The sequence below is a fragment of the Microtus oregoni genome, unplaced genomic scaffold (genome assembly GCF_018167655.1).
Source record: "Microtus oregoni isolate MIOR12 unplaced genomic scaffold, Mior012 000015F_ref0000493, whole genome shotgun sequence".
Taxonomy (NCBI): domain Eukaryota; kingdom Metazoa; phylum Chordata; class Mammalia; order Rodentia; family Cricetidae; genus Microtus; species Microtus oregoni.
In genome coordinates, this window is record NW_024543074.1 from 33,327,234 (window position 1) to 33,352,061 (window position 24,828).

Here is a 24,828-nt window from a genome sequence, read left to right on the forward strand (position 1 = left end):
GTTAGCCATATGTGAGAATCTTGTGCACACTGGCTTCATATCGTTTCCTTCCTTCACCTCTTCTGCCCTCTGTAAATTGTGAACGAACTGGAATCCCCCTGAGACAGCCCCTCCCTTCCCTGAATCCAGGTCCCCAGGAGGAAAGAGTAGGAAAGCTTTTGTAGGTCATCATGCAGTGTGATTCCCTCCGATCCATAGCCATCTGGACCCTCTCCTCCCATAGCTTCTTGGTGGCAAAGTGTATGGCAATGGATGAGAGAAAGAACAGCGAAGGACAGACAGCCACCTTGGGTTGGGCTGAGCCATGTCCCCTCAGCTGCTGCCATCTAATCCCAGTGCAAGCACATTTGACCTGAGTTTGAAGTAGGGTTTTTACAGATGGCGGGGTTCAGGTGAAGTCCTTAGGCTGAGCCTTCACCCCACATGACAGACCCATACAAACTGAAGTAGAGATAAATGACACAAAGGTCTACAAGCCAAGATGTCCCTGGGCTATTGATGTGGGAGTGTCATATATCAATCTGTTGATTTCATTGGTTAAGCAATAAAGAAACTGCTTGGCCCTGATAGGCTAAAACATAGGTGGGAGGAGTAAACAGAACAGAATGCTGGGAGGAAGAGGAAGTGAGCTCAGAGAGACGCCATGCTCCTCTCTCCCAGGCGGACGCGAGAGCTCTGCTCTCTGAGACACACGCGATGAAGCTCCGACCCAGGATCGACGTAGGCTAGGATCGATGTAGGCTAGAATCTTCCCGGTAAGCCACCTCATGGGCTACACAGATTATTAGAAATGGGCTAGTCCAGGTGCGAGAGTTAGCCGAGAATAGGCTAGCTATAATGGGCCAAGCAGTGTTTAAAAGAATACAGTGTCTGTGTAATTATTTCGGGGCATAAGCTAGCAGGCGGCTGGGGTGCTGGGGATGCAGCCCCGCCGCTCCTATTACAACAGGCTATCACAGGCTGGAGTGCAGACTTGGACAGCTTCTGTCTTGGAGGCCTCAGAGGAATGAGGCTTGATCTCAGAGCATGAGGAAACAATCCTCCTAATCTGCACCGTTGTGCACAATACAGAAGTTCTTCATCAGTCCCAAAGTTGGTCTTACTTCCTCTTTCTGGGATGAGACTGTCATCCCATTGGATCAAGTCAAAGCTACCATACTGTCATTACGCATGTCTTCAAATTGCTGTGAGGTTCATGCTTGGGCTGGCACTAGGGCCTGTAGTGACTACCATCTCTTCTTTCTTTCTTTCTTTCTTTCTTTCTTTTTTTTTTTTTTGGTTTTTCGAGACAGGGTTTCTCTTCTTTCTTTATATGTGCTTTCCATTCTTTTTTTTTTTTTTTTTTTTTTTTTTTTGAGTCATAAGGGCTATCTTCTCCTGCTGTAAATTGTACCCGGGGTTTGTTTGGAGAAGACTTGGTGCACAGATAACGAAGATGATCACTGCTAAGGAAGAAGGTGTTCTATCATATTCAGACTCACTGGAGACAATACACCACCCGCAGGGCACATCCCACTGTAGGGCCGCATGGAAGGGAGATGAGCTGGTAGAAAGAGGTTGGGAGCTGAGGGCGTGTCTTTCTTGCTGTGCACACTGGAAGGAGTGGGAGAAGCCAGGAAGACTTACAGCTGCAATTTGGATAGCTTCGTAATTTTGAATGGAAGGCTTGGTCCCCAGAGGTCTGGCACCTGGGCAGAGCAGTCTACAGGGTGTATGGTAGAAGATATGGATATGAATTAGTTGATTTGCATATCCAAGCTGTGCTGGGAGGTGGTTGTATTTGCCTCTGAGAATTAACAGTTTTGGGAGAAACCTTTCTAGGTCTGCAAGGCCCAAATTTTGAGCATCAAGATGACAGAAAATAATGAATGAGTTTATATGTCATCCTGTTATATACATTTATGTGTCTGTCTCTCTGCACCTCTTCTTCCCTGGTTTAGACTCTGTAGAATTCCCAGCCACGCCTACACAGCTCCTGACTGCTGTGCTCTCTAGGTGGCCCCCTCCTCCACACAGGGACTCCTTTCACAAGACTGTCTAGAAAGTCAGTCTTGTTTGCTACGCCGTGTGTCCGTGTCCACCCTTTTCCATGTCTCTCTTCTTCATCTTTCATTAGGAAAACAGAATTGAAATGCTGTGTACAGGCCTATACTTGTGTTTTTGTTGTTGGTTTTATTTGCTTTTAGCTTCTGGTATTCTAGCAATACAGTCAGGGTTTCTTCTGGACATTTCATTTCTCCTCAGAGAACCTGAACATTTTATATTTGCCTGTTTTCCATCTTCTGGTCTCCAGACAGCCTCCCGCCTCTCTTCAGTAAGCTACATCATCCCGCCCTTGCTCTACTTAGAGCAAGTGAAATCTGCCCCACCCTAGCTTTAGGCTATTGCTGCAGTCTGGCTGTCTAATGTCCTCCTGGTTTTAAGGCTTGGTCCTTAGACTTGTGTTGTCTGGAGGTAGAACCAAGAGGAAGTAGGGTCTGGTGGGAGACCCTGCAGTCACAGAGATCAAGGCCTTGAAGGAGGTTGTGGGGACCTCGTCCTGTCTTTTTCTCTCTTTGCTTCCTGGTCATGAGGTGGGCAGTTTGGATCCTACACGTTTCCACTCTGGTGCTCTACCACAGGCCCAAGTCACAGTAACAGAGCTAGCCAGCTCACAGCTGCCATGGTCACCATTTCCTCCTTCCAAGGTTGGTGATGTAGTGGATGGGACACTAATGACTCCCTTTTCCTTGCTCGTTGGAGCTCAGGGAATGGCTGGGTTTGGAAAACAGCTGCGTGGGGAGTGGCTTATGGCGGAATGTTTTTCCAGGCATGGAAATGCTGCTGCTTCTCCATGGGGCCTGACCTCTCCCTGTCTGCTGACCTCACAGGCCCTCACCACTTTCCTCTGTGAAGGCTGAGTTTGGTGCCCAGTGCGTGCTCGGTTTCCACACATGAATATTCATTAAGCTGAAAGGATCCTTTAAATGTCGTTGTGCCCAGTTTCCTTACTCAGCATACGTGGGAACTGGGCCTCTGAGCAGCTAAGCGCTTCCACTTGGAAACAGCCCAGGAGAAGCAAGGACTCCTGACTGCTAATCCCGCTGCGCAGCCCTACAGTTCTGAAAATTCCTTGACCTAGTTCACTCGATCTGCATAAGGGTGTTCCCCGAAATTTGCAGACTCTAGTGTCAGTCCCTGAGATAGCTCGAGATAGTTTGCATTTGCGCATGAGACGTGACATAATGTTTAGCCTGCCTTCTTCCACTAAACGTATTTTATGAAATGAAATTACCATATTCTGTCAGTCTCTACCCATTTTTTTTAAACCTCTTGACAGTCATTTTAATGCCAAGGAAGTAGTTAGTGCCAAAATCCTCTCAGAGACCCTCACCAAGACACTAGGACAGATCTGGGGCTAAAACTGATGCTTGAGAAACAGCACAATACTGCGCTGAAGTATGATACAATCAAATCCTGGAAGATTCTGGGGAGCAGCTGACGTTGAGTGACGCTCTTGGCTTCTTCCCTGGAGCTGCGTAAGCTCATGCATGGTAACTGTTTTCTTCTGTAGCACTGTCGTGTGGTTTCTTCCTGGATCTGTTTGGCCAGCACTTGGAGCAGCAGCATCTTGCCGTAGCCACCTGGGGCTGTTAAGTTTGCATGCTGAGGCTGTCATGTGAACGAAGGCTTGCTCATGCCCCTGTCTGTTCATCGGCATTGGCTCTCCGTGGAGGACTTAGAAGGTGTTGATTGGACACCTTCATGTGGTCACTCTATTCGGGATTGACATTGACGTCCGTACATCCTGATGCTGTTTGATGAGGGAATCTGAGCCTTTCCAAGGCTCAAGGGGATGAAAGTTCCACCAGGGTGGGGAATCTGAGATGAGGATTTTTTTTTTTTTCAGAACATTGGGAAATGAGGGCAGGCTTTGGTTTTTCTCTTGGGTTTGAAATTATTTTGTAAGCTCCCGTGGCGAGAATGGTACCTTCCTGAAGACTCAAGGGAAGTACTGTGTATAGTTAGGGTGGCAGGAGGTGAGTTCTGGGTTTGTCTTTGTAGGTAGGAAGGGTACAGGATCCTCTCAGTGCCTCACCTGATGACTTTAACCCTATTTTATTTGACCCATTTCACTTGACACCACTGGTAAAGTCTGAATAGGGGCTGAGGCGCACCAGGCTGTGAGTCCAGAGGAGTCCAGGGCTCACTGAGGGGCTTAGCATCATGGAGGAAGAAATGCAAACTCTGTCCTAGGAAGCACAGTCCTGAAAGAGGACCTTACAGACAGAATGAAAGAAAGCGTAAGTCCAGGTGGAAAAACAAAAGGCTTCCCTGAGGTGATTGTTACTTTCACATGTTCTTGTATATGGCAAAGGCAGGGCTACTGCTGAGAGCAGTTACTTTTCAGGAAAGTCGAGGGCACAAATTCTCACAGAGAAAAGACATTCCAAGGAAATACCAGAAATTTGGAGGACAGCTTCGAGAGGCTTGGCATGAGTCAGGCGTGGAGGCTCGTGGGCCAGCCAGTGTAGCTGAATTGGTGAGCTCCAGGTTCCGAGGGAGACCTTGTCTCAAAAATTAGACTGGCCGGATGATTGGTGGTGCATGCCTTTAATCCCAGCACTCGGGAGGCAGAGGCGGGTGGATCTCTGTGAGTTCGAGGCCAGTCTGGTCTGCAAGAGCTAGTTTCCAGGACAGGCTATAGAGAAACCCTGTAGACTGGCGAGGGGGCTGAGTATGTGGCTCACTGGGTAGTGCTGGCTGTGCAAGTAGGAGGACCTGAATCTTAATCCCCAACAACCACGTAAAAAGCTGGACTTGGCTACGTATGAAGCCCATAGACCAGCATTGGAAACAGAGGCAGGGAGAGAACAGGAGCTCCCTGGCCAATAAGGCTAGCCCAGAAGGTGAGCGTCATGTTCAGAGAGAGACCCTCTCACAACAGGGTGGGGAACAATAGAATACAACACCCAGTGGCCTACTCTGGTCTCTGTATGTACCTTCACATTCGTGTGTGTGTGTGTGTGTGTGTGTGTGTGTGTGTGTGTTTGTATCAGACACACACACACAGATATTCATTTTGGTTTAACAATAAGGTGGAGTGGAGAGTGATCGAGGAAGACCCTTGTTAACAAATTCTGTCTTCCCACATGTACACTTGCACTTGTGCATACAACACTACACACACACACACACACACACACACACACACACACACACACAGGGGATTGGAAATAGGAGAACAGCATTAGGAGGTTAAACATGTTCAAATGTTTCTTCTCCTGGATCAGCCAGGATTTATTAGTATTACTAGTCAGGATAATTAGTAATTACAATTATCTAGTAATTAGCTAAATGTAGCCAATATTAGAATTGGCTTCAGTATAGATTTCAGGGTAGAGAAATTACTTTTGGAATAGGGAATCTGCCCAGCACAGAGACAAGTGGGAGTTTTCAGGGCTGCATCTCTTCCGCCAGAGTAATTTGACCCCACACACTTGAGGGCTTGGCAATTTGCCCTGGGGAAAGTTTGTCCCTTCGGCCCCAACCTCGGAAGAACCATCATAGCCATTGAACCCCACAGCTGCAGGCTTAGCCTCCATGTGACCCACAGATGTCAGCCGGCCCTGGCTTCTGGTCCACGAAGACTGCAGAGTCGGGGGTAAACAGAGCCCAATAAGCCTTTTCCTTTATTGTCTTAGTTTCTCCCAGTGGGGCATTGGAAATGACTGCTAAGAGGGAAGCAAGATGAGCAATGAACATGAGCAATGAACATGTGCAGACCAGGTTGGCCTCAAGTGCATGGCAGTTCTCCTGCCTCAGCCTCCCAAGTACCAGGATTATAGGCGTGAGCCCCTCTGCCTGGATTTTATAGAGGATCTTAACAGAGACTAACTAGTGAGGATATGGGGTGTAAGAAGTCGAAGGGCATGGTCGTCTACACCTTTAATCTCAGCATTCCGGAGACAGAGGCCAGCCTGGCCTACTCAGAAAGTTCTGGTATAGCAAGGGCTACTCAGAGAGACCCTGCCTCAGAACTATGCCCAGTTCTGAAAAAAAAAAGAAAAAAAGAAAAGAAAAAGGACAAAGGGAAAGGATTTGGGGCTTCTCTGTCAGAGAGCTGTGGGAATGTCTCTATGCTGTCAGCCAGGTCGGTCTGTATAGGTCCCTCTTGTCACCCACTGTCTGTCTTCTTCATGATGGCAAGCGTCCCTGTTATGTGAATTCATTCAGCCAATAGCCTTTTAGATACCAGCCCATTAGGACGTGGTCTGAGGTACCATAAGCACAGACAGGAAGCGTGTTTGGCCCTTTTTTCTGTTGTAATAAAACAGTTTTATGTAATTATTTGGGTCTGAGTAGCCAGGAAACAAAAGCACAGTCTCCGTTTCCACTTCCTTGCAGAAGAATCTATGGAAGTTTTAGATTTCAGGAGTCTCTGCTTTTGGTCAGAAAGGTCCAGCTCGAGGAAGGCTGCTTTCTGCACCTGTCACTTCGTCTTTGCTTTGTCCAAAGTAATCCATGAGTCACACTGGCAGATTTGGGGGTAGCATCCTTACTTTGGTGTGGCACATCTTTATCCCTACAGCAGCACGGTTTGTAAATTGATTCACACCTGAGAAAGAAGATAGATTTACTGATAATGGGGGTGAGGGATCATCAGTGTTCACTGTTCATCCATAAGACAATGTAACAGGCCACAATAAGACACCACAGGCTGTGAGGGGGTCTGGCAGAGAAGAGAGGACAGCCAAAGAAAAGCTGTAGAGTGCCAGCATCCTGTTCTGTCTGGACATGGACCCTTCTCCTGTCTCATGCAGCTAACAAGGAACTACATCCTCCTAGCAACTGGCAACCCAGCCCACCCTCTGCATCACCAGAGTCCACCAGTGCTGGTGAGAACCTTGAAAAATACCCCATCTGAATATGTTCAACATGGTGGTGACTTTCCTTTTGGTTGTTTCATAAGCAATAGCATAGTAGTTGTGTGGTAGGTCCTACGTGGTCCAGCAAGGATGACACACGCAAGGCCATGTGTAGGTTCTGTTCAGACACTACACTATTTCCCATGAGGACCATGTGTGCCTGCAGGATGTGGAGAGCCTCCCTGCATCCAGCCACCATGGGTCTTAAGGAATGACGATGAGATGTTGGTCTCTGATCAAAGCGTCAAGGACACAGGAAAGGGAAGACCACATCTAGACAGTGGCACTCTTCTCCTTTGATTCAATTAGTCCCACATTCCTGTTTGCAGGATCCCAGGGCAGGGTTTCCCAGGGAAAATCTGCAAGTCACACAAATATGCACCGGGCATTTGTCATCTTCTGTGCCATAGGGTTGCATCCCGAAGACCTGGATTTACAAGCCTCTTCCCATTGACCTTAACCATAAGTTTATTTTTACAGCTGTGCCCAGAGTCATGGGCCAGAAAGAGACCTTGGCAAGTCATTGAGTCTGTCCTCACACAGGAAAGAGGGACCTCAGCCCCACCCGGGGCACTGTTCTTTAGGAATCTCGGAACAAGCTGATCCACCCTGTCAGTCACTAGCTGCGAGGACACTGCGGGCTCTGGCAAGGAAATGAGAGCTTGAGCAGAGGGAGAGCATGGCCAGGGATAGAGCCCTTTGAACTCCATTCTGTGACTCTGTGCTGGTGATTATCTATGTTCAGATAACTGAGGTAGCGGTTGTAAGAAAGAGTGCAGAGATGCCTCTGTGTGGCCTTGGTCACACAGCTGGTCCTTGGTCCTCCAGTGAGTCCCTGGTTCGATCGTCACAGTTGTAGAATGACACAGGATTTTTCTCTCATTTTTTAGGCTGGAAACCCAAGCTCAAAATGCCAGCTGGGCTGTTGCCTCTGTGGCCCCTCTCCCAGCTTGTGGGTGGAGCCTTCTCAGGCTCAGTGTCTTCTTTCTCTGTGCCCGTCTGTCCCTGTCTCCTCTTCTGGTAGGGACTCCAGTGTCAGTGGATCAAGCTGGCCCCTAGCCCTGCTCTTAATCACACCTTTAAAGATGCTGCCTCGTCATATAGTCATTCAGAGGTACAGTTAAGTTGTGGGATATGACTTAACCCCTGGTGACAGCACTTAGGTAACACCAGCAGTATATACACACCGTTGGGGAGAAAGAACATTCTTCCCCACCCTCTCCAACTAGCATAAATGGAGAGCACATTAACAGTCCGGGAGGAATCTTAGATGGACAAAAGGGCTAGGAGAGGACTTGGTTGGTAAAATTCTAGTGAACACATGACCATGATAGCCTGAGTTTGCGTTCTTAGCCCCCACATGGAAAAAGAAAAGCAACACACGCCTATAATCCCAGTGCTGGACAGGGAGAGGCTGGAGGATCTCTGGGGCTTGCTGGCCGTCTAGTGCTGCAGAATTGGTGAGAGACACTGTCTCAAAAAGTACAGAGTGAGCAATAGAGGAGCACATCCAGTGTTGACCTTTGCCTTCTATGCATGTACACACACACACACACCCATACACACATATGCAAACACACAAATGCACAAACCTGTGTACATGCCTATGCTACACACAAAATATATGCATACATAAGAAAAAATACAAGAGCTTACAAGGAAGGTTAGTGGTAAAGTGGGTGCTTGTTGTGTATAAACAAGGCCCTGGCTTCAACCTCAGTTCCACATTAAATAAACAAGCAAAAGGAACATAATTATTTGGAGAATGGAAGAATTTAGTATAATAAATTTCAGGGTATTTGAGACTTAGACATCTTCCCTCTGAGAAAACACTCCCAAGAAAGGCTCCTGCTGTCCGGCGCTCTCAGAACAATGAAGAGCTTGTAGGATTTAGATCAGAGATTTAAGGTAATGTTCAGGTATTTTAGACACTGCGTGAAAATTCCCATTTTACAACTAGGTTTTGGGGAAATGATACAGTACTTTAAGGTTTCCGTACTTTGCTTATTAGTTTCAGTTTACACATTTAGTCCTTTGTTTAATACTAGTGACATGAAGGTGTGTTATTTGTAAGTTGGTTTGTTTATTAACTTATCACACCCGTTGTGTAAACTGTTCTTTTGGTATTATTTTTCTGCGTGCCTATTTTTTTAACTGTGACCCCCACCCCCACCCGCGCGCGCGCACACACACACACACACACACACACACACACACACACACCAGTTTGGCAGCTACCATCTTTGCTGTTCCTCCTGTGTACGGGTACTGTGGGTACATTCTCGTCCTTGCACTCCTGTTCCTCCACCTGTCAGGCCACTGTTTGCTTTACCTTGCCATTGACACTCTGTAACCGTGGGACCTGTCCTTGTTCCTGGCTCCTGGCCGCCTTTGTCATTCACAGGGCACAATACACACACTGTTCATCTAGAGGAATTGGGGTTTGAAAGCAGCGGAGGTCTGGCGGTTACCATGGCAATACCTTAATCTGCCTTTTCTGCATATGCATGTGTGGACCTTTTTTTAAAAATGAGATCTATTTGTTTTTATTTTCTGTATTTTAATGTTTGGCTTACTTGTATGTATGTGGACTGCTAGCGTGTCTGGTACCTGCAGAGACCAGGAGGTATCCGCTCCCTTGGAACTGAAGTTACAGATGGTTGTGAGCCACCATGTGCGTGCTGGGAAGTCTGTCTTAGTTAGGGTTACTATCGCTGTGATGAAACACAATTACCAAAGCAACTTGGGGGAGGAAAGGACTTATTCAGTCTATGCTTCCACTTCACGGTTCATCATCAGTGGGAGTCTGGACAGAAACTCAAGCAAGGCAGGAACCAGGGGGCAGTAGTAAGCGCAGAGGCCATGGAAGGATGCTGCTTACTGGCTTGCTCCCCACAGCTTGCTCAGGTTGCTAATTCAAGACCACCAGCCCAGGAATGACCTCACCTACAATGGGATGGGGTGGGGTGGGGTGGGTTGGGGTGCGATGGGCTGGGGCCTCCCTATTGATCATTGATTGAGAAAATGCCCTACAGCTGGATCTTACAAAGACATTTTCTTAATTGAGGGTCCCTCTCCTCAGATGACTTTAGCTTGTGTCAGGTTGACATAAAACTAGCCAGCATAGAGCCAAACCTTGATCATCTGAGAGAGCAGCACGTTATCTCAACTGCTAAGCCATCTCTCCAGCCCCTCTACCTTTTCCTATATATACTGGTGTGCCACCTTCCATATTAAAATTCTTTCCACAGCTTTACATGTGAAAGAAATGACATTAAAATTTACCACTTAACTAGAATAGACATTCATGCATTTCAGCTGTCCATTTTAGGGTCTTTAAGCGAACAGACCTTTGTCCCCAGGCCTTCCCATTGGGTTTAGTTCCTCTCCATACCTCAAATGACATGCTTATCCTGCTGCTGGCTTGCACATCCTCATCATACATACACACACATAAGCAAGCACACAGACACACACATGGACATGAACACACATGCATGTGCACACACATTCACACACACACACACACACACACACGTATACACTTAGCATCATTTACTTCTTGCCAGCAATTCTCTTATACCACCCATAGACTTTTCACGCTTATTGCTTAAATAACGTGTGATTTTTTTTCCACTCCTATTTAAACCTACCCAGGATGGCCTAGTTTCTCTCGACAGGATTTAGTGAGCCGTGATAACTGGGAGTTCTTCCATTCACCCCCAACCCTCACTACACCTTCCTTTGTTCAGCTATTTCTCCCCTGCTCTCCCTCTCCCCTTATCTCCTCCCCTCCCCTTCCTCTTTCTTTCCTTTTTTTTTAAAAAAGAATATTTTTATACATTTTAAAAACAGATGGTTGCTATTCATTCTATCCTGGGATAATCATGATTACGTCTTCAATATATCATCTATACATTCCTTCTTGAAGCCTTGAGTCAGTTAGAACTGGGTATGGTGGAATGTGTCTAGAATCCCAGCACTTGGGAGGCTGAGGCTGGCGGATCTGAAGTTCTAGGTCAGCTTGTTTACATGGCAAGATGCTGTTCAAAAGAACAAGCCAATGAAGCCATGCAAATGTTACCCACTGTCTACATGTCTAACGGGATCCCACCTCATTCTGTTAGGCAGGGTAGCTGAGATTAGACCATGGTTTGTATTGCAGGACTTCTCCGTACCTTTGATGTTTCAGTACAACTCTGTTAAATGGGGAACTCATATCCAGTCTTTCCTTAACTCATTTCTCCACAGAATCTTTTTCCCTCCACAGCGTTTTGAGGAGCTGTTCTTTCCTGGAAACTTTGTGGGTTATCATTGTGACCAACCACTTCCAAATATGTGTGACACTGTGACAATCAAGGTTTCCGTAGGTGGCATCGCTTGTTCTTCTGGGCTTATGAATAGATCAGAGCACCCGTTTTGGATCAGTTTGCCTGGTTCCTGCTTTGATTTTAGTCTGTTGAGCGTGAAATTAAAAGAAAATCAAAAAGTCATGACTTGTACCCAATGTCACTTATACAGTGCCTGTCATCATGATGATTCATCCGTTGAACGTGGTAAAGAGGGCTTGGGCTGGGTATCAAGTGATGTTTGTCTTGCATGTAGGAAGTTGAGGTTGAGACCCAGCTTTACACAGCCTAGTGCTGGCCTCTTTGGAGCCTGGGGCGCAGCAGCACTCCCCTTGGCTACCTAGCCCTCATCTCTTCCAATTCCCATGGGCCTTTTCCTCAAGCACTCAGGCATGCTCCACAATTCTTAAAACCCCATCTGACCTTCACATTAGTTTCTTAGCCCCAGCTTCTAGGAACAGACTCGAGCAGAGTGTCTCCAGTAAAGAGACATGCTTGCTGTGTTGTCTGAGCCGCACAGCTCCAGGTCTTGGTCCTGATGCTTTCCCTTGTCTGCCTGATGCTAGCTAGAGTCATCACTATGGGCAGCTGCCAGCGCTGCCAGCAAGCTGGTTGTATTGCTCTTCCTGGGCAGGGACTGTGATGGTGCAAGGTGAGGCTCTGCTAGCATGGGTCCTAGGTAACCTCTGTGACCCTTTGCTTCTGAATGCAGTGTCCCTCTAGTGCTTACTATGCTGACTGCCAGCCCAGAGCTCTTGGTCTCAAGTAGGCACAGAAGGTTGGCATTCTCTGCCATGGCTGGCCCTCTAGCTCCCAGCCTTTGGGATCTAGCCACTCTGCAGAAGCCTCCAGCAGTGTCTTCTTGATACTGCTGCTGTGTTTGCTTGCTTATCTACCGCAATAGTGGTTTAATGATGGCACTGCTTCATTCTCTGTGCTTTCTCCTAAGGATGGATGTTAAAGGTGGGGAAGACAGCTTAACATAACCTGTGATTGGCCCTAATGCTGCAGCGCCAGGGGCCAGCTGAGCAAGGAGCAGCAACTTCCCTACATCACCTAGAGAAGGATGTTTGCTAATCAGAATACACTCTTTGCTTTGTTCAGGCTAATCTCAGTAGGCCCTCTGCTGGCAACCAGGAGAACTGCTACTACTCAGGAAATGGACATGAATCATCTAGACATATATGATTAAAATTTTTTTTTAAAAAAAGTCTAATCCAAGCTGTTTTAATTCCTGTGACTGTGATAAGGCCTTCAGGAGTCAGAATTATGCCCTGGCATCAAGCATCTGTGAAAGTCATGCAGCTTCCTTGGGGCTTGCTTGGAGTTCAGAGCCACCATGCTGCCATGAGGGCAGTCTGACCTTTGCTTGGCTGATGGCGTTAGTCAGATGGGAGTAAATCAAACACTGTTGATTAAATAACTTCTTTCCTCCCCTTACCCCCTTGAGGATCTTAGATGACAGTGCATCTGCCATCCACCAATCCGAGTGGGTCCCTTCCCAGGGGGTATCCAGTGGCCACATCAGTCTCATCAATCAATATCTCTGATGAACATAGCTACAAAAATTCTCAAAAATATACTTACACACTAAGTTCAGAAACACAGGAAAAGACTAGCAACCATCATCAGGGTGGCTTCATCCCACAGATGCAAAGATGACTTAACACAATTAAATCGGTTATCTTTCAATAGCGTTATTTAGTCTCCATGAGTTTGTATACTTTCTATCTTTTCTGTTGCTGTTGAAATCCAGCTTACTCATCCATGGCTTCATAGACTATGGGATGTGATTCCATTTTTCTAATATTTGTTGAGGTTTGGTTTGCTTCCTAAGACGTGGTCAGTTTGGGAGAAGTTTCCATCCAGTGCTGAGAAGAATGTGTGTGCTCCAGTGTTTGGATAGACCATTCTGTAGTTGTCTGTGGAGTCCACTTGAGTAATTGTGTCATTTAAGCAGAGAGTTGCTCTGTTTTGTTTTGTTTTGTTTCTTTCAGATGACCCTGGCTTTCATAGTCTTTGTTGAAAGATCATCTGTTTTTCTGATGAGTCTGCATTTATGTGTGACTTGATCTTTTTCTCTTGCAGCTGCTAATATCTTTTCTTTGTTCTGTACATTTAGTAATTTGACTATTATATAACATGGAAATGGATTTTTTTGGTCCTATTTAGTGTACTATGTACCTCTTGAATAGTTACAGACATCTCTTTCGTTAGATTATGGATTTGTTCTTCTATTCATCCAAGGTTTCCTCCTTCTCTATATTCAGATTTGGTCATTTTATAGTGTCCTGGAGTTTCTCTCTGTGTCTCTGTCTCTCTCTGTCTCTCTCTCTCTCTCTCTCTCTCTCTCTCTCGTCCCTAACTATAGAGGGGGCACCTGGAGGGCTGCTGCAGGAATGGATGGAATGTGTAGTCTAAGTTCTCATGTGAAGGGATGTGGAGGTTGGACTGCAGGGCTGTGGAATTGACCTTCTGTGTTTAGGGTCTCTACCTGGAGTCAGGATGGAGTATAAACAGTGGGATAGGTAGAGTTGGGCACCTGGGGTCTTCATCTGGAAATGAGGTCCTGGAGGATGGTTTACACTGATAGGTGGAGTTGGCCGTGTAAATCTAGGATCCTTACCGGGATGTGGGCAGAGGTATATTGTGAGGCTGAGTGGAGTTGGCAGCATATGTATAGTCCCTACCTGGAGGGACTTGAGAGTGTGGGCACAGGACACTCAGTTCTTAGGCATCCTCATTGGGATGTGTGGAATTGATGATGAGAATCTGAGGTACCTGCTGGAGACAGGGACCACCATGTACATCACAGAAATCTGTGAAATTATTTTTAGATATCCTTATTAATATTTTAAAAGATGTTTTTTGTGTGTATGTATGCATGTGGTGTGTTTACACATGAGTCTCCCTGTGCAGTGGTGGGTGTGGTTTCCTGATCTATCTATCATGAGCTACAATTTCTTTGAGACAAAGTCACTGAACCCATAGCTGGTGCCCTGGAAGAAGAATGGTCCCCTACTTCAGGTCCTCCCAGCACTAGGGTTACATGAGCACTCAGCCATGCCCAGCTTCTTGTTGCAGCTGCTGGAATCTGAACTCAGGTCTTCATGCTTGTATAGTAAGTGTTCTTATCCACAGAGCCAGCTCCTTGGATCTCTCATGAAGAGTTTTTGTTTATTTTTAAAATTAAAAAATATTCTTTGAAAGTTTCCTATATATTTATAATGCATTTTGATTATATTAAGCCTCCATTCACCTTTTTTATCTTCCTATGTACTCTGGAACCTTTCCCACCCCCAGCTGTCCCTTTAGTCCTTATGACATAGTGAGTTTGGTTAAGGTCGCTTTTACGTGCCTGGTTGTGGTGCAATTTATTGGATGTAGGCAACGTACCCATGGCTATACCCCTGAAGAAAAGGACTCCCTTGTACCAGAAACCATTAACTGCCTGCAGCTCCTCACCTAGGTTTTGGTGGTTGTATAGGGCCCTCCCTGGCTCACATGGGGATGTTGATGTACACTCTTCTGCAGGTAACTATGGTTACGTTGAGTTCCTGAGCGTAGTGGCCGTGTCATATCCAGAAGATGCGTCAGTGGGTGGGGATTCAGATCTTTCTCTTTGGGTCTGGCAGCTAACAGCCACTTGTGCTCAGCCCTTTGCACAGCTGTGAGTCTCTACGTTAATCATTTCCTACTGAAAAAAGGCGCTGGTCTGGCCGAGAGTAGCACTAAACTATGGGTATACACACAAATATCAAGAAGGCAATTTGGTAGCATGGTCATGTAGTGAAACAACAGTAGAAGGTTTACCCTACCCCATGGGATCAGTTACCAACCCCGCCATGGGCTTTCAATCAGATTTACAGTACCAGGCATGAGTTCTCTTCTGTGCAGTGGGCCTTAAATCTAACCAAGCAGAGGTATTACCTCCTGTATTAGTCAGGACTCGCTGAAGGAGCAGAGCTGATGATAGAATGAATATATAGATTGGCTTACAAGATGTGGTCTGGGAAGTCCAACAACGACTATCTCTTAATGGAGAGGCCAAGAATCCGGTTCATCCATGAGGACAGATGTGTCGGTATTCCTAGTCTAGTGCAGAAGACCTGGGAAATTCCTGGAGAGCTGCTGGTCTTCAGTCTCCATCAGAAGCCCAAAGAGGCCGGTTCTAAAAACATCAAAGGAATAGTATAGCATCAGGGTCATGACGTGAGAGCGAGGGCAAGAAGGCAAAGAGCAAATTTCCTTCTTTCATGTCCTTTTATCTAACCTGCCCTCAGCAGGTCCTATCCATGTTCAGGGTGGGTCTTCCCACTTTAGGTAACATGAAAAGCAAAGTTCTTACAACAGTATCCGGTAATCTGTGCATTAGTTAATTCCAGATCCTGTTAAACCGGCAATCTGGATTAGCTCTTACAGCTCCAATAACATTCATGCCACTGTCACCCCAGTGGGTGCATTACGCCTGCTAGGTCATTATTGCACCGTGCAAGGTCCAGTGCAGGGTAGAGTCATTGGTGACTTTTATCCCACAATAGCCCACATAGTATGTTTTAGCCATGAAAGCTAGTGACCAGGGAGAAAATTTCCAGGTCAGTTCCAGTTTGGCTTTTCTATGTCTCGCAATCAAGGAGTTTAGAAACAAGGTCTTACCATCTCCTCATGTCTGTCAACCAAGAAAAACAGTAATGGCCTGCATTGTTTAGGAGGCTTCTGGAGCCTTGATCTTAGTTACTGTTTGTTCTCTTGCTCTGAAGTGGCGCCTTGATCAAGGCAACTCCTAGAAAAGAAAGCATTTAGCTGAGGTTTGCTTCCAGTTTGGGGTGTTTCTCCAAGATGATCCTGTCAGGAAGCAGACAGGCATGATACTGAGCAGTAGGTAAGAGCTTTATGTCCTGATCTGCTTGCGATAGACAGGCTGAGCCTGCTGTAAGCTGACCCCCAGTGCCACACCTTCTCCACCAAGACCAGAACACACTTCCTAATCCTTACCAAGCAGTTCCACTAACTGGGGAGCCAAATATTTAAACATGTGAACCTGAGGTCCTCTAAGAAAGACATACATGGATCTAAACGACATGGAATGTAGAAACGACAAAATCCCCTGAGTAAATTGGGAGCATGGCGACCATGGGAGAGGGTAGAAAGGGAGGGGAGAGGTACTGAGGGGAGCAGAGAAAATATATAGCTCGATAAAAACAATAAAAAATACAAAAAACAAAGTAGTGGGTTTTCATATAGTTTTTCAGAAACCCTTAATTTTGGTTGCCCCCATTCCTTCCATCTTTCCTATCCCCAGTCTCCTGCTTTCTCTCTCCCATCTCCTTCACATCCCCCTTAAACCTTCCTATCCCCAACAATCACATCTGTTCTACTGTCATCTTTGCCCTCATTAATTTTTTTGATATCTTTGCCTCATCTCTAATGTTTTTCCATGAGTGTATTGGTGATCTTTTAGGTTTAATTTCTTTGCTACATTAAATGAATTTTGAAATTAGGTTTTCTGAGCATTTCCCAATTACATTAGTTTCATTGTATTGATTTTATATCTAACCTACTTTTCCAGATAGATTATATAATCATTTCTTTATGCTGTTTAAGTTTACTTTAAACCAATTTAACTTCAAATATGTCTATTTAGGTATTTCCATTTTAGTTTTTAAAATCTATTTTAAGAGCAGACATGCCTATACTCCCCTAGTAGTAAGACAGGAACATCAGAACTCAAGGTCATCCTCAGCTACATTGAGGGTGTGTCTTAAGAGCAAGTAATAAATAAACATATAAATCTTTGGTTTCCATTGTGCACCATTGGATAAAAGAATCTGTCTGCTTCTCAATTACACAAGAATACTTTTAACATTCTGCCAGGGATAAGGTGTATAACTACTTTTTAAAAGCCAAGGATTTTCCTTTTCATATTTTTCATGAATATGCATTGGATTTTGTTAAATATTTCTCATTTATGAGATAGTCTTGGTTTTGACATTTAATTAAGCAGTGTGATTAATTACACTGAGAGATTCCTGAGGTTAGACTCTGTGTGCCTTCTGACAGCTAATCTAACTTGTTTGCAGTGTGCCTGTTTATGTTACAGTGTCATTACCTAGATAAAATCCGTATTTTTTCTTGTAGTGCCCTTTTCCAGTTAGAGAATTGTGGTTTAAAAGAGAAATGTCCCCCACCAGCTCCTGAGTTTGAACACTTGTTCCCAAACTTGGTGGTGTTATTTGGGGAAGGTGTGGAACCTTCAGGAGGTGGGACTGGCTAAAGGAGATGGTTCCCTAGGGGCAGACCTTCAGGTTTTAATGCTGGGCTCCCCCCTCCTGTCTGTGCTTTGTTTCCTGACTACAGATCCTGTGAGCAGCTGCCTCACATTCCCAGCTCCCTGCCTTCCTTGTCATGCAGTTGAGATATAATACGGGAATGAACTGATACTTGTTTTTATTCTTTTCCTATTATTATTGAAATAGTTTGTGAACATTTGGAGAGCCATTTTAAAGACAGCTTGGCCTTCTGTTTTCCTTTGGGAAAGATGTATAGTTGCTGTCTGAATGGCTTCCCTTGTTGGTAGGACTGCCCATGCTTTCTATTGACTCTTGAGTCAGTTTTAGCTTACTTTTTTTTTCTAAGCCTTTGATCCAGTTTATCTGAATTTGTGAGTTTTGTCATTCCAGAGTCTCATTTATCTTTTAACATTTGTGTCATCTGTGTGTGTTCTACCTTCTTTTCTGTCCTTTCTCTCATTTTTCTTTCCCAAGTGAATCTTGTAAAGATTTGCTTTTTTGTTAGTCCCTTCAGAGAGTTAGTTTACATGGGCTTTTCCAATCTAATTTCTTCTTCTTTGCTGTTGTTTATTCTGTTTATGCTGTTTGAATATTGTTGCATCTCATAAAATATGCAGCTGAGAGTGTGTACTTTAAGTGCCACTTTGCTGATATGATTAATGTATTTTGTTTCTTAATTCTAAATATTTATTTTTTTTAAAACACAGATTATTTTAGACCTATGTGCTATTTAGAGGTGTTTTCAAATTTGCAGTTCGGGGGAAGCAGGATGGACAGGGCTTGTGTCACAGGCTGGCTTCTAACTTCCTTGGGTAGCTGAGGATAACCTTGAATTTACCATCTTCCTCCGACTACCCACTCACTGCAGGGATTACAGGTGTGCGCAACCACTCCCGGTGTCAAGGATGGAACCCAGGGCTTTGCGCCTGTGAGGCAAACAGTTTATCAACTGAGCTACAGCCCAAGCAAATGCATTTCCTTTCTCATTTCATTTTGCTCTTTATTGCAATATAAAATATTGGGGTAGAGATCATTGCCTGGCCTTTTACATCTGTTGAGAATTGTTTCACGGGCTCATCAGCTGGGTTATCTGGAGACAAATTCTTGCGCTCATGAGCAGAGCTCCTCCTCTTTACCATCAGAGATTATGTATGCCTGTCAGATACATCCTGTTGCTTTATGGTTTCAAGCCCCCTGCATCTTCACTGTTTCTCTGTAATAGAACGTGATGCCTGTTGTTATCCCAACATGTTTACACCTTCCCAAAGTTTTTTTTTTTTAAAAAAAAAGATTTATTTATTTATTATGTACACAGTGTTCTGTCTGCGTGTTTGCCTGGATGACAGAAGAGGGCACCAGAACTCATTACAGATGGTTGTGAGCCACCATGAGGTTGCTGGGAATTGAACTCAGGACCACTGGAAAAGCAGTCAGAGCTCTTAACTTCCAAACCATCTCTCCAGCCCCTCAGTTCTCTACCTTTTAAAATGAGGAGAATGATATACAACCTTCAATATTATATAAGTGACTGAATGCAATGCTTGGAATACATCAGGTCTGACTTGTTTATTTTCTGATCCTTAGAAGTGAATTATAATTTTTTTATTGTTGCATTGCAATCTTCTCTCCTAAAGTCAATATGATTAATTAAAAATAGCTGGAGGTGCAGCTCAGAAAGAATATGCTTGTCCAGCATGGCTGAAACCTCAGCTCCCATCGGCAGCTCTGCAGATAAACAGCAAAGGGGAATTTGCTTGCTATTTCCTTCCTAAGTCTGGTATTTTAGAAGTGACTTTGTGTGTGTGAGTGTGTGTGTGTATTGTTGTTTTTGTTATTGTTGTTGTTTTTCTTTTACTTCTCCTGTTAGATTTTTACTTCTCCTGTTATTTTCTTCCTCCTGTTAGATCTTTCCTGAGTAGCACTGAGCTATCTTTGAGCTAGATTTTTTTTTTAAATCTAGGCTGTATATCTTTGGATTCTTCCCCTAACCCCACTTGCTACCTGTGGCAGGTGAAGGAGCTGGCCTTACTCTGTACCAGCTACAGCACACAGGAGAATAGAATCTGCACCCCACACTAGAACTGACCCTGTTATTGGGGTAACAGGTGAGCCAACCCTGGGGGCAGGAGAGCTGACCTCCACCACCTCTTATGCCCCCCACATCACTCAGGAGAGAGGGCACTGCACTTTGCCTAGCAAAACTCATATTGCCCTTGGCCCTGTCAATATGAGTGAGGGGGACCTAGATCTGAGGGCCTCAGAGCAGGAGAACTGGCCCCCTCCTTGCTGTAGACCCCTTTGGGTGAGCTAGCTGAGGCCCTGCGGGAGAGCTTATCTAGGTAGTGACGATGAGGGAAAGCTTATGGGCTGACCAACCCAGTTACCACTCAGGCCCAGAACCAGAACTTTGAGTTGCCCCACCCCAGCATCCACTGAATCTATGAACTGTTGGAGCATGTGAAGCGAACAAATCTACAGATCCAAAACAACAGAATCTCCATGACACAGAACAACAACAGGATAAAAGAAAATGCAGTCTTTGAGTTTTTAACTGGAGTGTTTCATCCGAGTGTGTTTTCCGATATATTAGATATCATATGACATATATAACTTTTGCTTTATTTTTCTATTTTCCTTTACAGCTATTGTTTTCCTTTGTTTCAATGTTAAGGCTTTACTCTAGTTATTTTTTAATTACATAGCCTCTGGTAGATCCATATCCTACTTCTTCCCTGGCAGGGATGCTCTTGAATGTTCATTGTGTCTCAGTTTAATTAAGAGAATCAAGGTGACCACTTAAGCCTTGCTGAAGAATGATGCCAGGAACTTAGAAATTTGCCCAGTTACTTCTCCTCCTGGACTTCTGGGATATTGTCTGGTATCACTTTTATGTTTAAAGAGATTTTTTTCTTTGCTTTTAAAACCTACTTTAAGTATGATGCCTTGTAGTCTTAATGCATATGCTGATCTGTGCAGCCATTACTGCCAACAAAATTCCACACTCTTATTTCATAGCTGGGCGTGGAGGCAGAGGCAGGTGTATCTTGGTGAGTTCAAGGCCAGCCTGGTCTCCTAGCAAGATTCAGGCCAGTCAGAGATACAAAGGGACTCTGTCTCAAACTAAACAAACAGACAAACCCCCAAAACTTTCGCATGCTGCTCTGTCACAGGAAACCTGCCCCAGCCCCATCCTAGGAGTTATCATCAAAGCTGTTGTTTCTAGCCGTGTAATTGAATTTTTCCCAGAATGCTCTCTGTAAGTAGAGTCATTGTTTGTGTAATCCTTTATGATTGGTTTTTGTGCAGAGAGGGTATGCTTTGACCTTGTACTGAGTGTTGGCACGTCAGCATTCCACCCCTGTGGCTGGGTAGCATGAAAATGTTCTGGAATCTCGTCACCTGCTGGAAGACAGAAAGATTGTTCCAGATTTGGAGCATTCATAGGTGTGTTTATGTGTGTCGGATGTGTGAAGCTCGTTTCTCTGACGCACCACTGCCGGGTCACATGGCAAGTGTATATGTAATTTTATAAGAAACTGCCATTGATTCTTCACTGGCTTGAGCTGTTCTATCATGCCCATTCCCCTAGCAACTCATGGGCTTTTCAAGGTCAGATTCTTTAGAGCTTGGTGTGTGTGTGTGTGTGTGTGTGTGTGTGTGTGTGTGTGTGACTACTATCTGCTATCTTTCTTGGTAATATTTTGTTTTTTATTTTGTCTCTTTTTCAGTAGCAGGGATAGAAACCTGTCAAGCCAATGCTGTACCCCTGAACTATCGCCCCAACTCTGTGCTTATTTTATTAGAATTTTTTTCTTATTACTAACTTGGGCAGTTCTATATATAATTTCCATATCATTCCTTTATCATGTGATGTGCAAAATATTTCTCTCTATGGGTTTCCTTTTATCTCTTAACAGGATTTTTTATAGAGCAGAAACTTTTCCTTTTGCTAGAAGTCTAATGTACCAATTCTTTTTCTTCTATGCAGAATGCTTTTAATGTTATCCCTTAGAACCCATAGCTCTAATAAGGTCACAGATATTCCTTCCTGTACTTGAAAACTCCATATTTTATGTTCTATTGAAACCTGTGATCTATTGTGATTAATTTGTATAGATTGCACAGAGCCAGGATCTGCACCTTTGCATATTGTGTTCCATGACAGTTTGCTAGATTCTTTCTTCTCCTTGAATAGTCTTTGTTCCTTTTACAAGATTACTTGGTCATGAGTCTGGATCTATTTCTGGCTGGTATATTCTCTCCTTTTGCCAATGCCATCCTCCTGATTATTTAATTTTCAAATTGATCATGTGAGTGCTATAACTTAATTTTCTTTCTAGGGATGCAGTAGTCATTTCCCCTTTTCTGCATGTCACTGTCATGTTGGAGTTGGTTTCTCTATCTCTAACGCCAGTCCCGATGTAGCTCCAGGGTTGCATCCCATCCGAAGTCAGTTTACAGAGGAATTGGATCTTCACTCTGCTGCGCTCTCTAGTTCACAGACATTCTATGTCTCTCCACCTGACTTAGATATTCTGTGAATTTCTTCATAAGCACTCTGTAGTTTGCTGGTGTGTTGGTTACATTTCTGTTGCTGTGATAAAACACCACAACCAAAGTAACTTATAGAAAATTGTGTTTGTGCTTATGGTTCCAGAGGGTTAGAGTCCATGATGGCAGAGCGAAGACGTGGTGGTAGGAGAAGGAAGCTGAGGGGCTCACATGTTGATCTGCAAGTATGAAGCAGAGAGAGCAAAGTAACAAGTCTTTAAGCTCTCCAAGCCTACCTCCAGGGACATACTTCCTGTGGCAAGGGCGTACCTCCCAAACCTACCCAACAGTACCACCAGTGAGAATTGATGAAACATCTGAGCATATGCAGGCTCTTTATAAGTTTTGATAGACTGACACCAAAGAATTTAATCTCTTGAAACCGTTACTAAGAGTATTTTCAAGGGTCTGTTATTAGTATGTGGAGAGAGTTTATGTTTGTATATTCCTCTTATTTAATACAGTCTTGGTTATGTTATGGGTTTTTGTTTTTGGACAGGGTCTCACTATGTAGTCTTGGATGACCTACAATTCTGTGTAGATAAGACTGGCCTCAAACTCAGAGATACACTTGCCTCTGCCTCCTGAGTGCAGTATTAAAGGCATGTGCCACCATGCCTGACTTGATGATTTTTTTGATGGGAAGGCATCTCATTTTCTTGTCTTTTTTTCTGCATTGATCATGCCAGCTGCAACTAGGGACCTAACACTTGAAAGTCCAGCCATGGCCAGAGTCTCTACATTCATTGCTAGGATTCAGTACTAGTTTTGTGTTTGCTGTTTATGAACTGCACCATTGGATCCTACTATTTTTGTTTGCTCTTAGGGGCAAGCCTGAATGCATGGGTGTGACAGTCTTCTTAAGAAAAAATAGTAGAAGTCTATTTGTTGTACTCGATACAGGTCCAAGTCTGTGGCGGGGCACTCCAGAGAACCTTGAGCTTTATGCTTTGCTGGCATGCTACTTAGTGTTTCTGGAAGATTCTAGAGTTGTCTTTATCTTCTCCTATTAAGAGTTTCTGGTACTCTTGTCTGTTTCTCTGGAGTTGCTCTAGAAACAGTGGGATTTGTCCTTTGACTGTGTGCTTACTTAAGTCTGTATTTAGGTATGTGTGTATGCACTAACATTTACATAGGAATGTGTATGTATTAGCATATGTATATATAAATGTGTATTAACATGTGTACATGCGTATGTATAAATGTATGCACGCATTTGCTGACCATTTTCTCCATCTTCCCTCTAGGGCAGAAAAGACTGAAGTTCTGAGCGAAGACCTTCTCCAGGTGGGTTCACTTACCTTGCCTGCCAGACCCTGAAGATGTTTTCCTCTGAAATGGCGCCATTTCTCTGTTTAGTTTCTATGCCTCTGCTGCATCCCTACAAACTATTAGGGGTTGAAACTCTGTTGTTTCTAACAGTGCTTTCCATTTTGGCTCCCCAGAGGTACAAGCCCACATCCATGGTTTTAATCAGCTGCATATTAAAAATACTTGGGTAAACTGCTTCTATACTGAGCATGTGCAGACTTTCCTTCCTGCCATTCGCTAAATAAGGCAGTGTTGTAGCTGTTGTCAAGGGGTTTACATTGGATAAAGCACAATGAGTAACCCAGAGTCGATTTCTGATACACCAGGGGAGGTCTGTGGCTTGTATGCAAATATGTTTATTTAAGCCTGTGTGGGGCTTGGTGTTTGAGGGTATCCTGGTGCTAGTCTCCCTAAGGTACTGACTTAGATAAGATTCTTGGGGGAGCACCCACGCTGTGGTCACCCCACTCCCCGCTTCAGCTCTCCAACATGGGGCATTTTCTGCCCAGAAATCCTTGCCTTTCTAGTAACAGGTCACTCTTGTCCACTCCTGCCCTCTGTCTCACTGTACCTCTTACTGTCTGTGCAGGTAGAGAAGCGCCTAGAACTGGTGAAACAAGTGTCCCACAGCACACACAAGAAGCTCACCGCGTGTCTACAGGGCCAGCAGGGAGCAGAGGCTGACAAGCGCTCAGTAAGTGCCCTTTGCTGAGCCCTGGAAGCTTAGATCCTGTGTCCTGGCACCCAGCATCTCACCCCCAGGGCAGTTGCTTGCTGAGGCTACTCTTGTGTCTGAAGCTCAACCAAGCAAGCCTCGGTGCTTATTTCTGCTGCAGGGGAATTTTTGCTCTTTAATCCTGCCTGAAGCATCACCCTCACCAACCAAGCTGAGGCCCCCTTCCTGGGGCAGATACCCCCAGGATGTCTGGACCATGCTTAAGTGGTTGAGAGCCTACCTCTGAGGGAGAGTTCCCCTGCATGGACACCTTTCATCATGGATTATATTTACCTTAGTCATATCGATGGTCCACGGAAGACAGTCTGCCTTGACTTCTGAGGTTTCCAGGGGCCTAGAAAAACCCTTGGAAGTTGTTTCCACTGTAATGAGGTGACAGAATGCCTGCTGGGTAAAGCTACTTCGATGCCTTTCTTGTGAACTGATTTCAGTAACATTGTGAATACCCTGGTACTTAGCAGTGAGTTGTATAAATACCCTTTTCTTATCTTTCCTTTTCATCCCTTCCTCCTTCAGTTCCACAAAAGAGCAAAAGATACTTTTACTTGTGTGTGTGTGTGCGCGCGCGTGCATGCACGTATGTGTGCATGCGTGTGTATGTGCTTGCATGTTTGGGGGAGTTCACATGCGTACCTTAGGTATTGTTCCTTAGAAACCATTCAACCATTCTCTCTCTTTTTTCT

General features: G+C 44.7%; 1 protein-coding gene across 5 annotated transcripts in view; it reads left to right on the forward strand.

The window, feature by feature from the left end:
* Arhgap44 (Rho GTPase activating protein 44) overlaps window positions 1–24,828 on the forward strand; it is a 160,272-nt gene that overhangs the window by 63,700 nt on the left and 71,744 nt on the right. For 4 of the 5 annotated variants that reach the window (XM_041664142.1, XM_041664143.1, XM_041664146.1 and 1 more), the window contains exons 2-3: window positions 23,346–23,385; window positions 23,999–24,103. In XM_041664142.1, the coding sequence (XP_041520076.1) occupies window positions 23,346–23,385; window positions 23,999–24,103 (145 nt within the window). Of the gene's footprint in view, window positions 1–23,345; window positions 23,386–23,998; window positions 24,108–24,828 lie in introns of those variants that run through there. The other variant, XM_041664145.1, reaches the window with a different exon arrangement.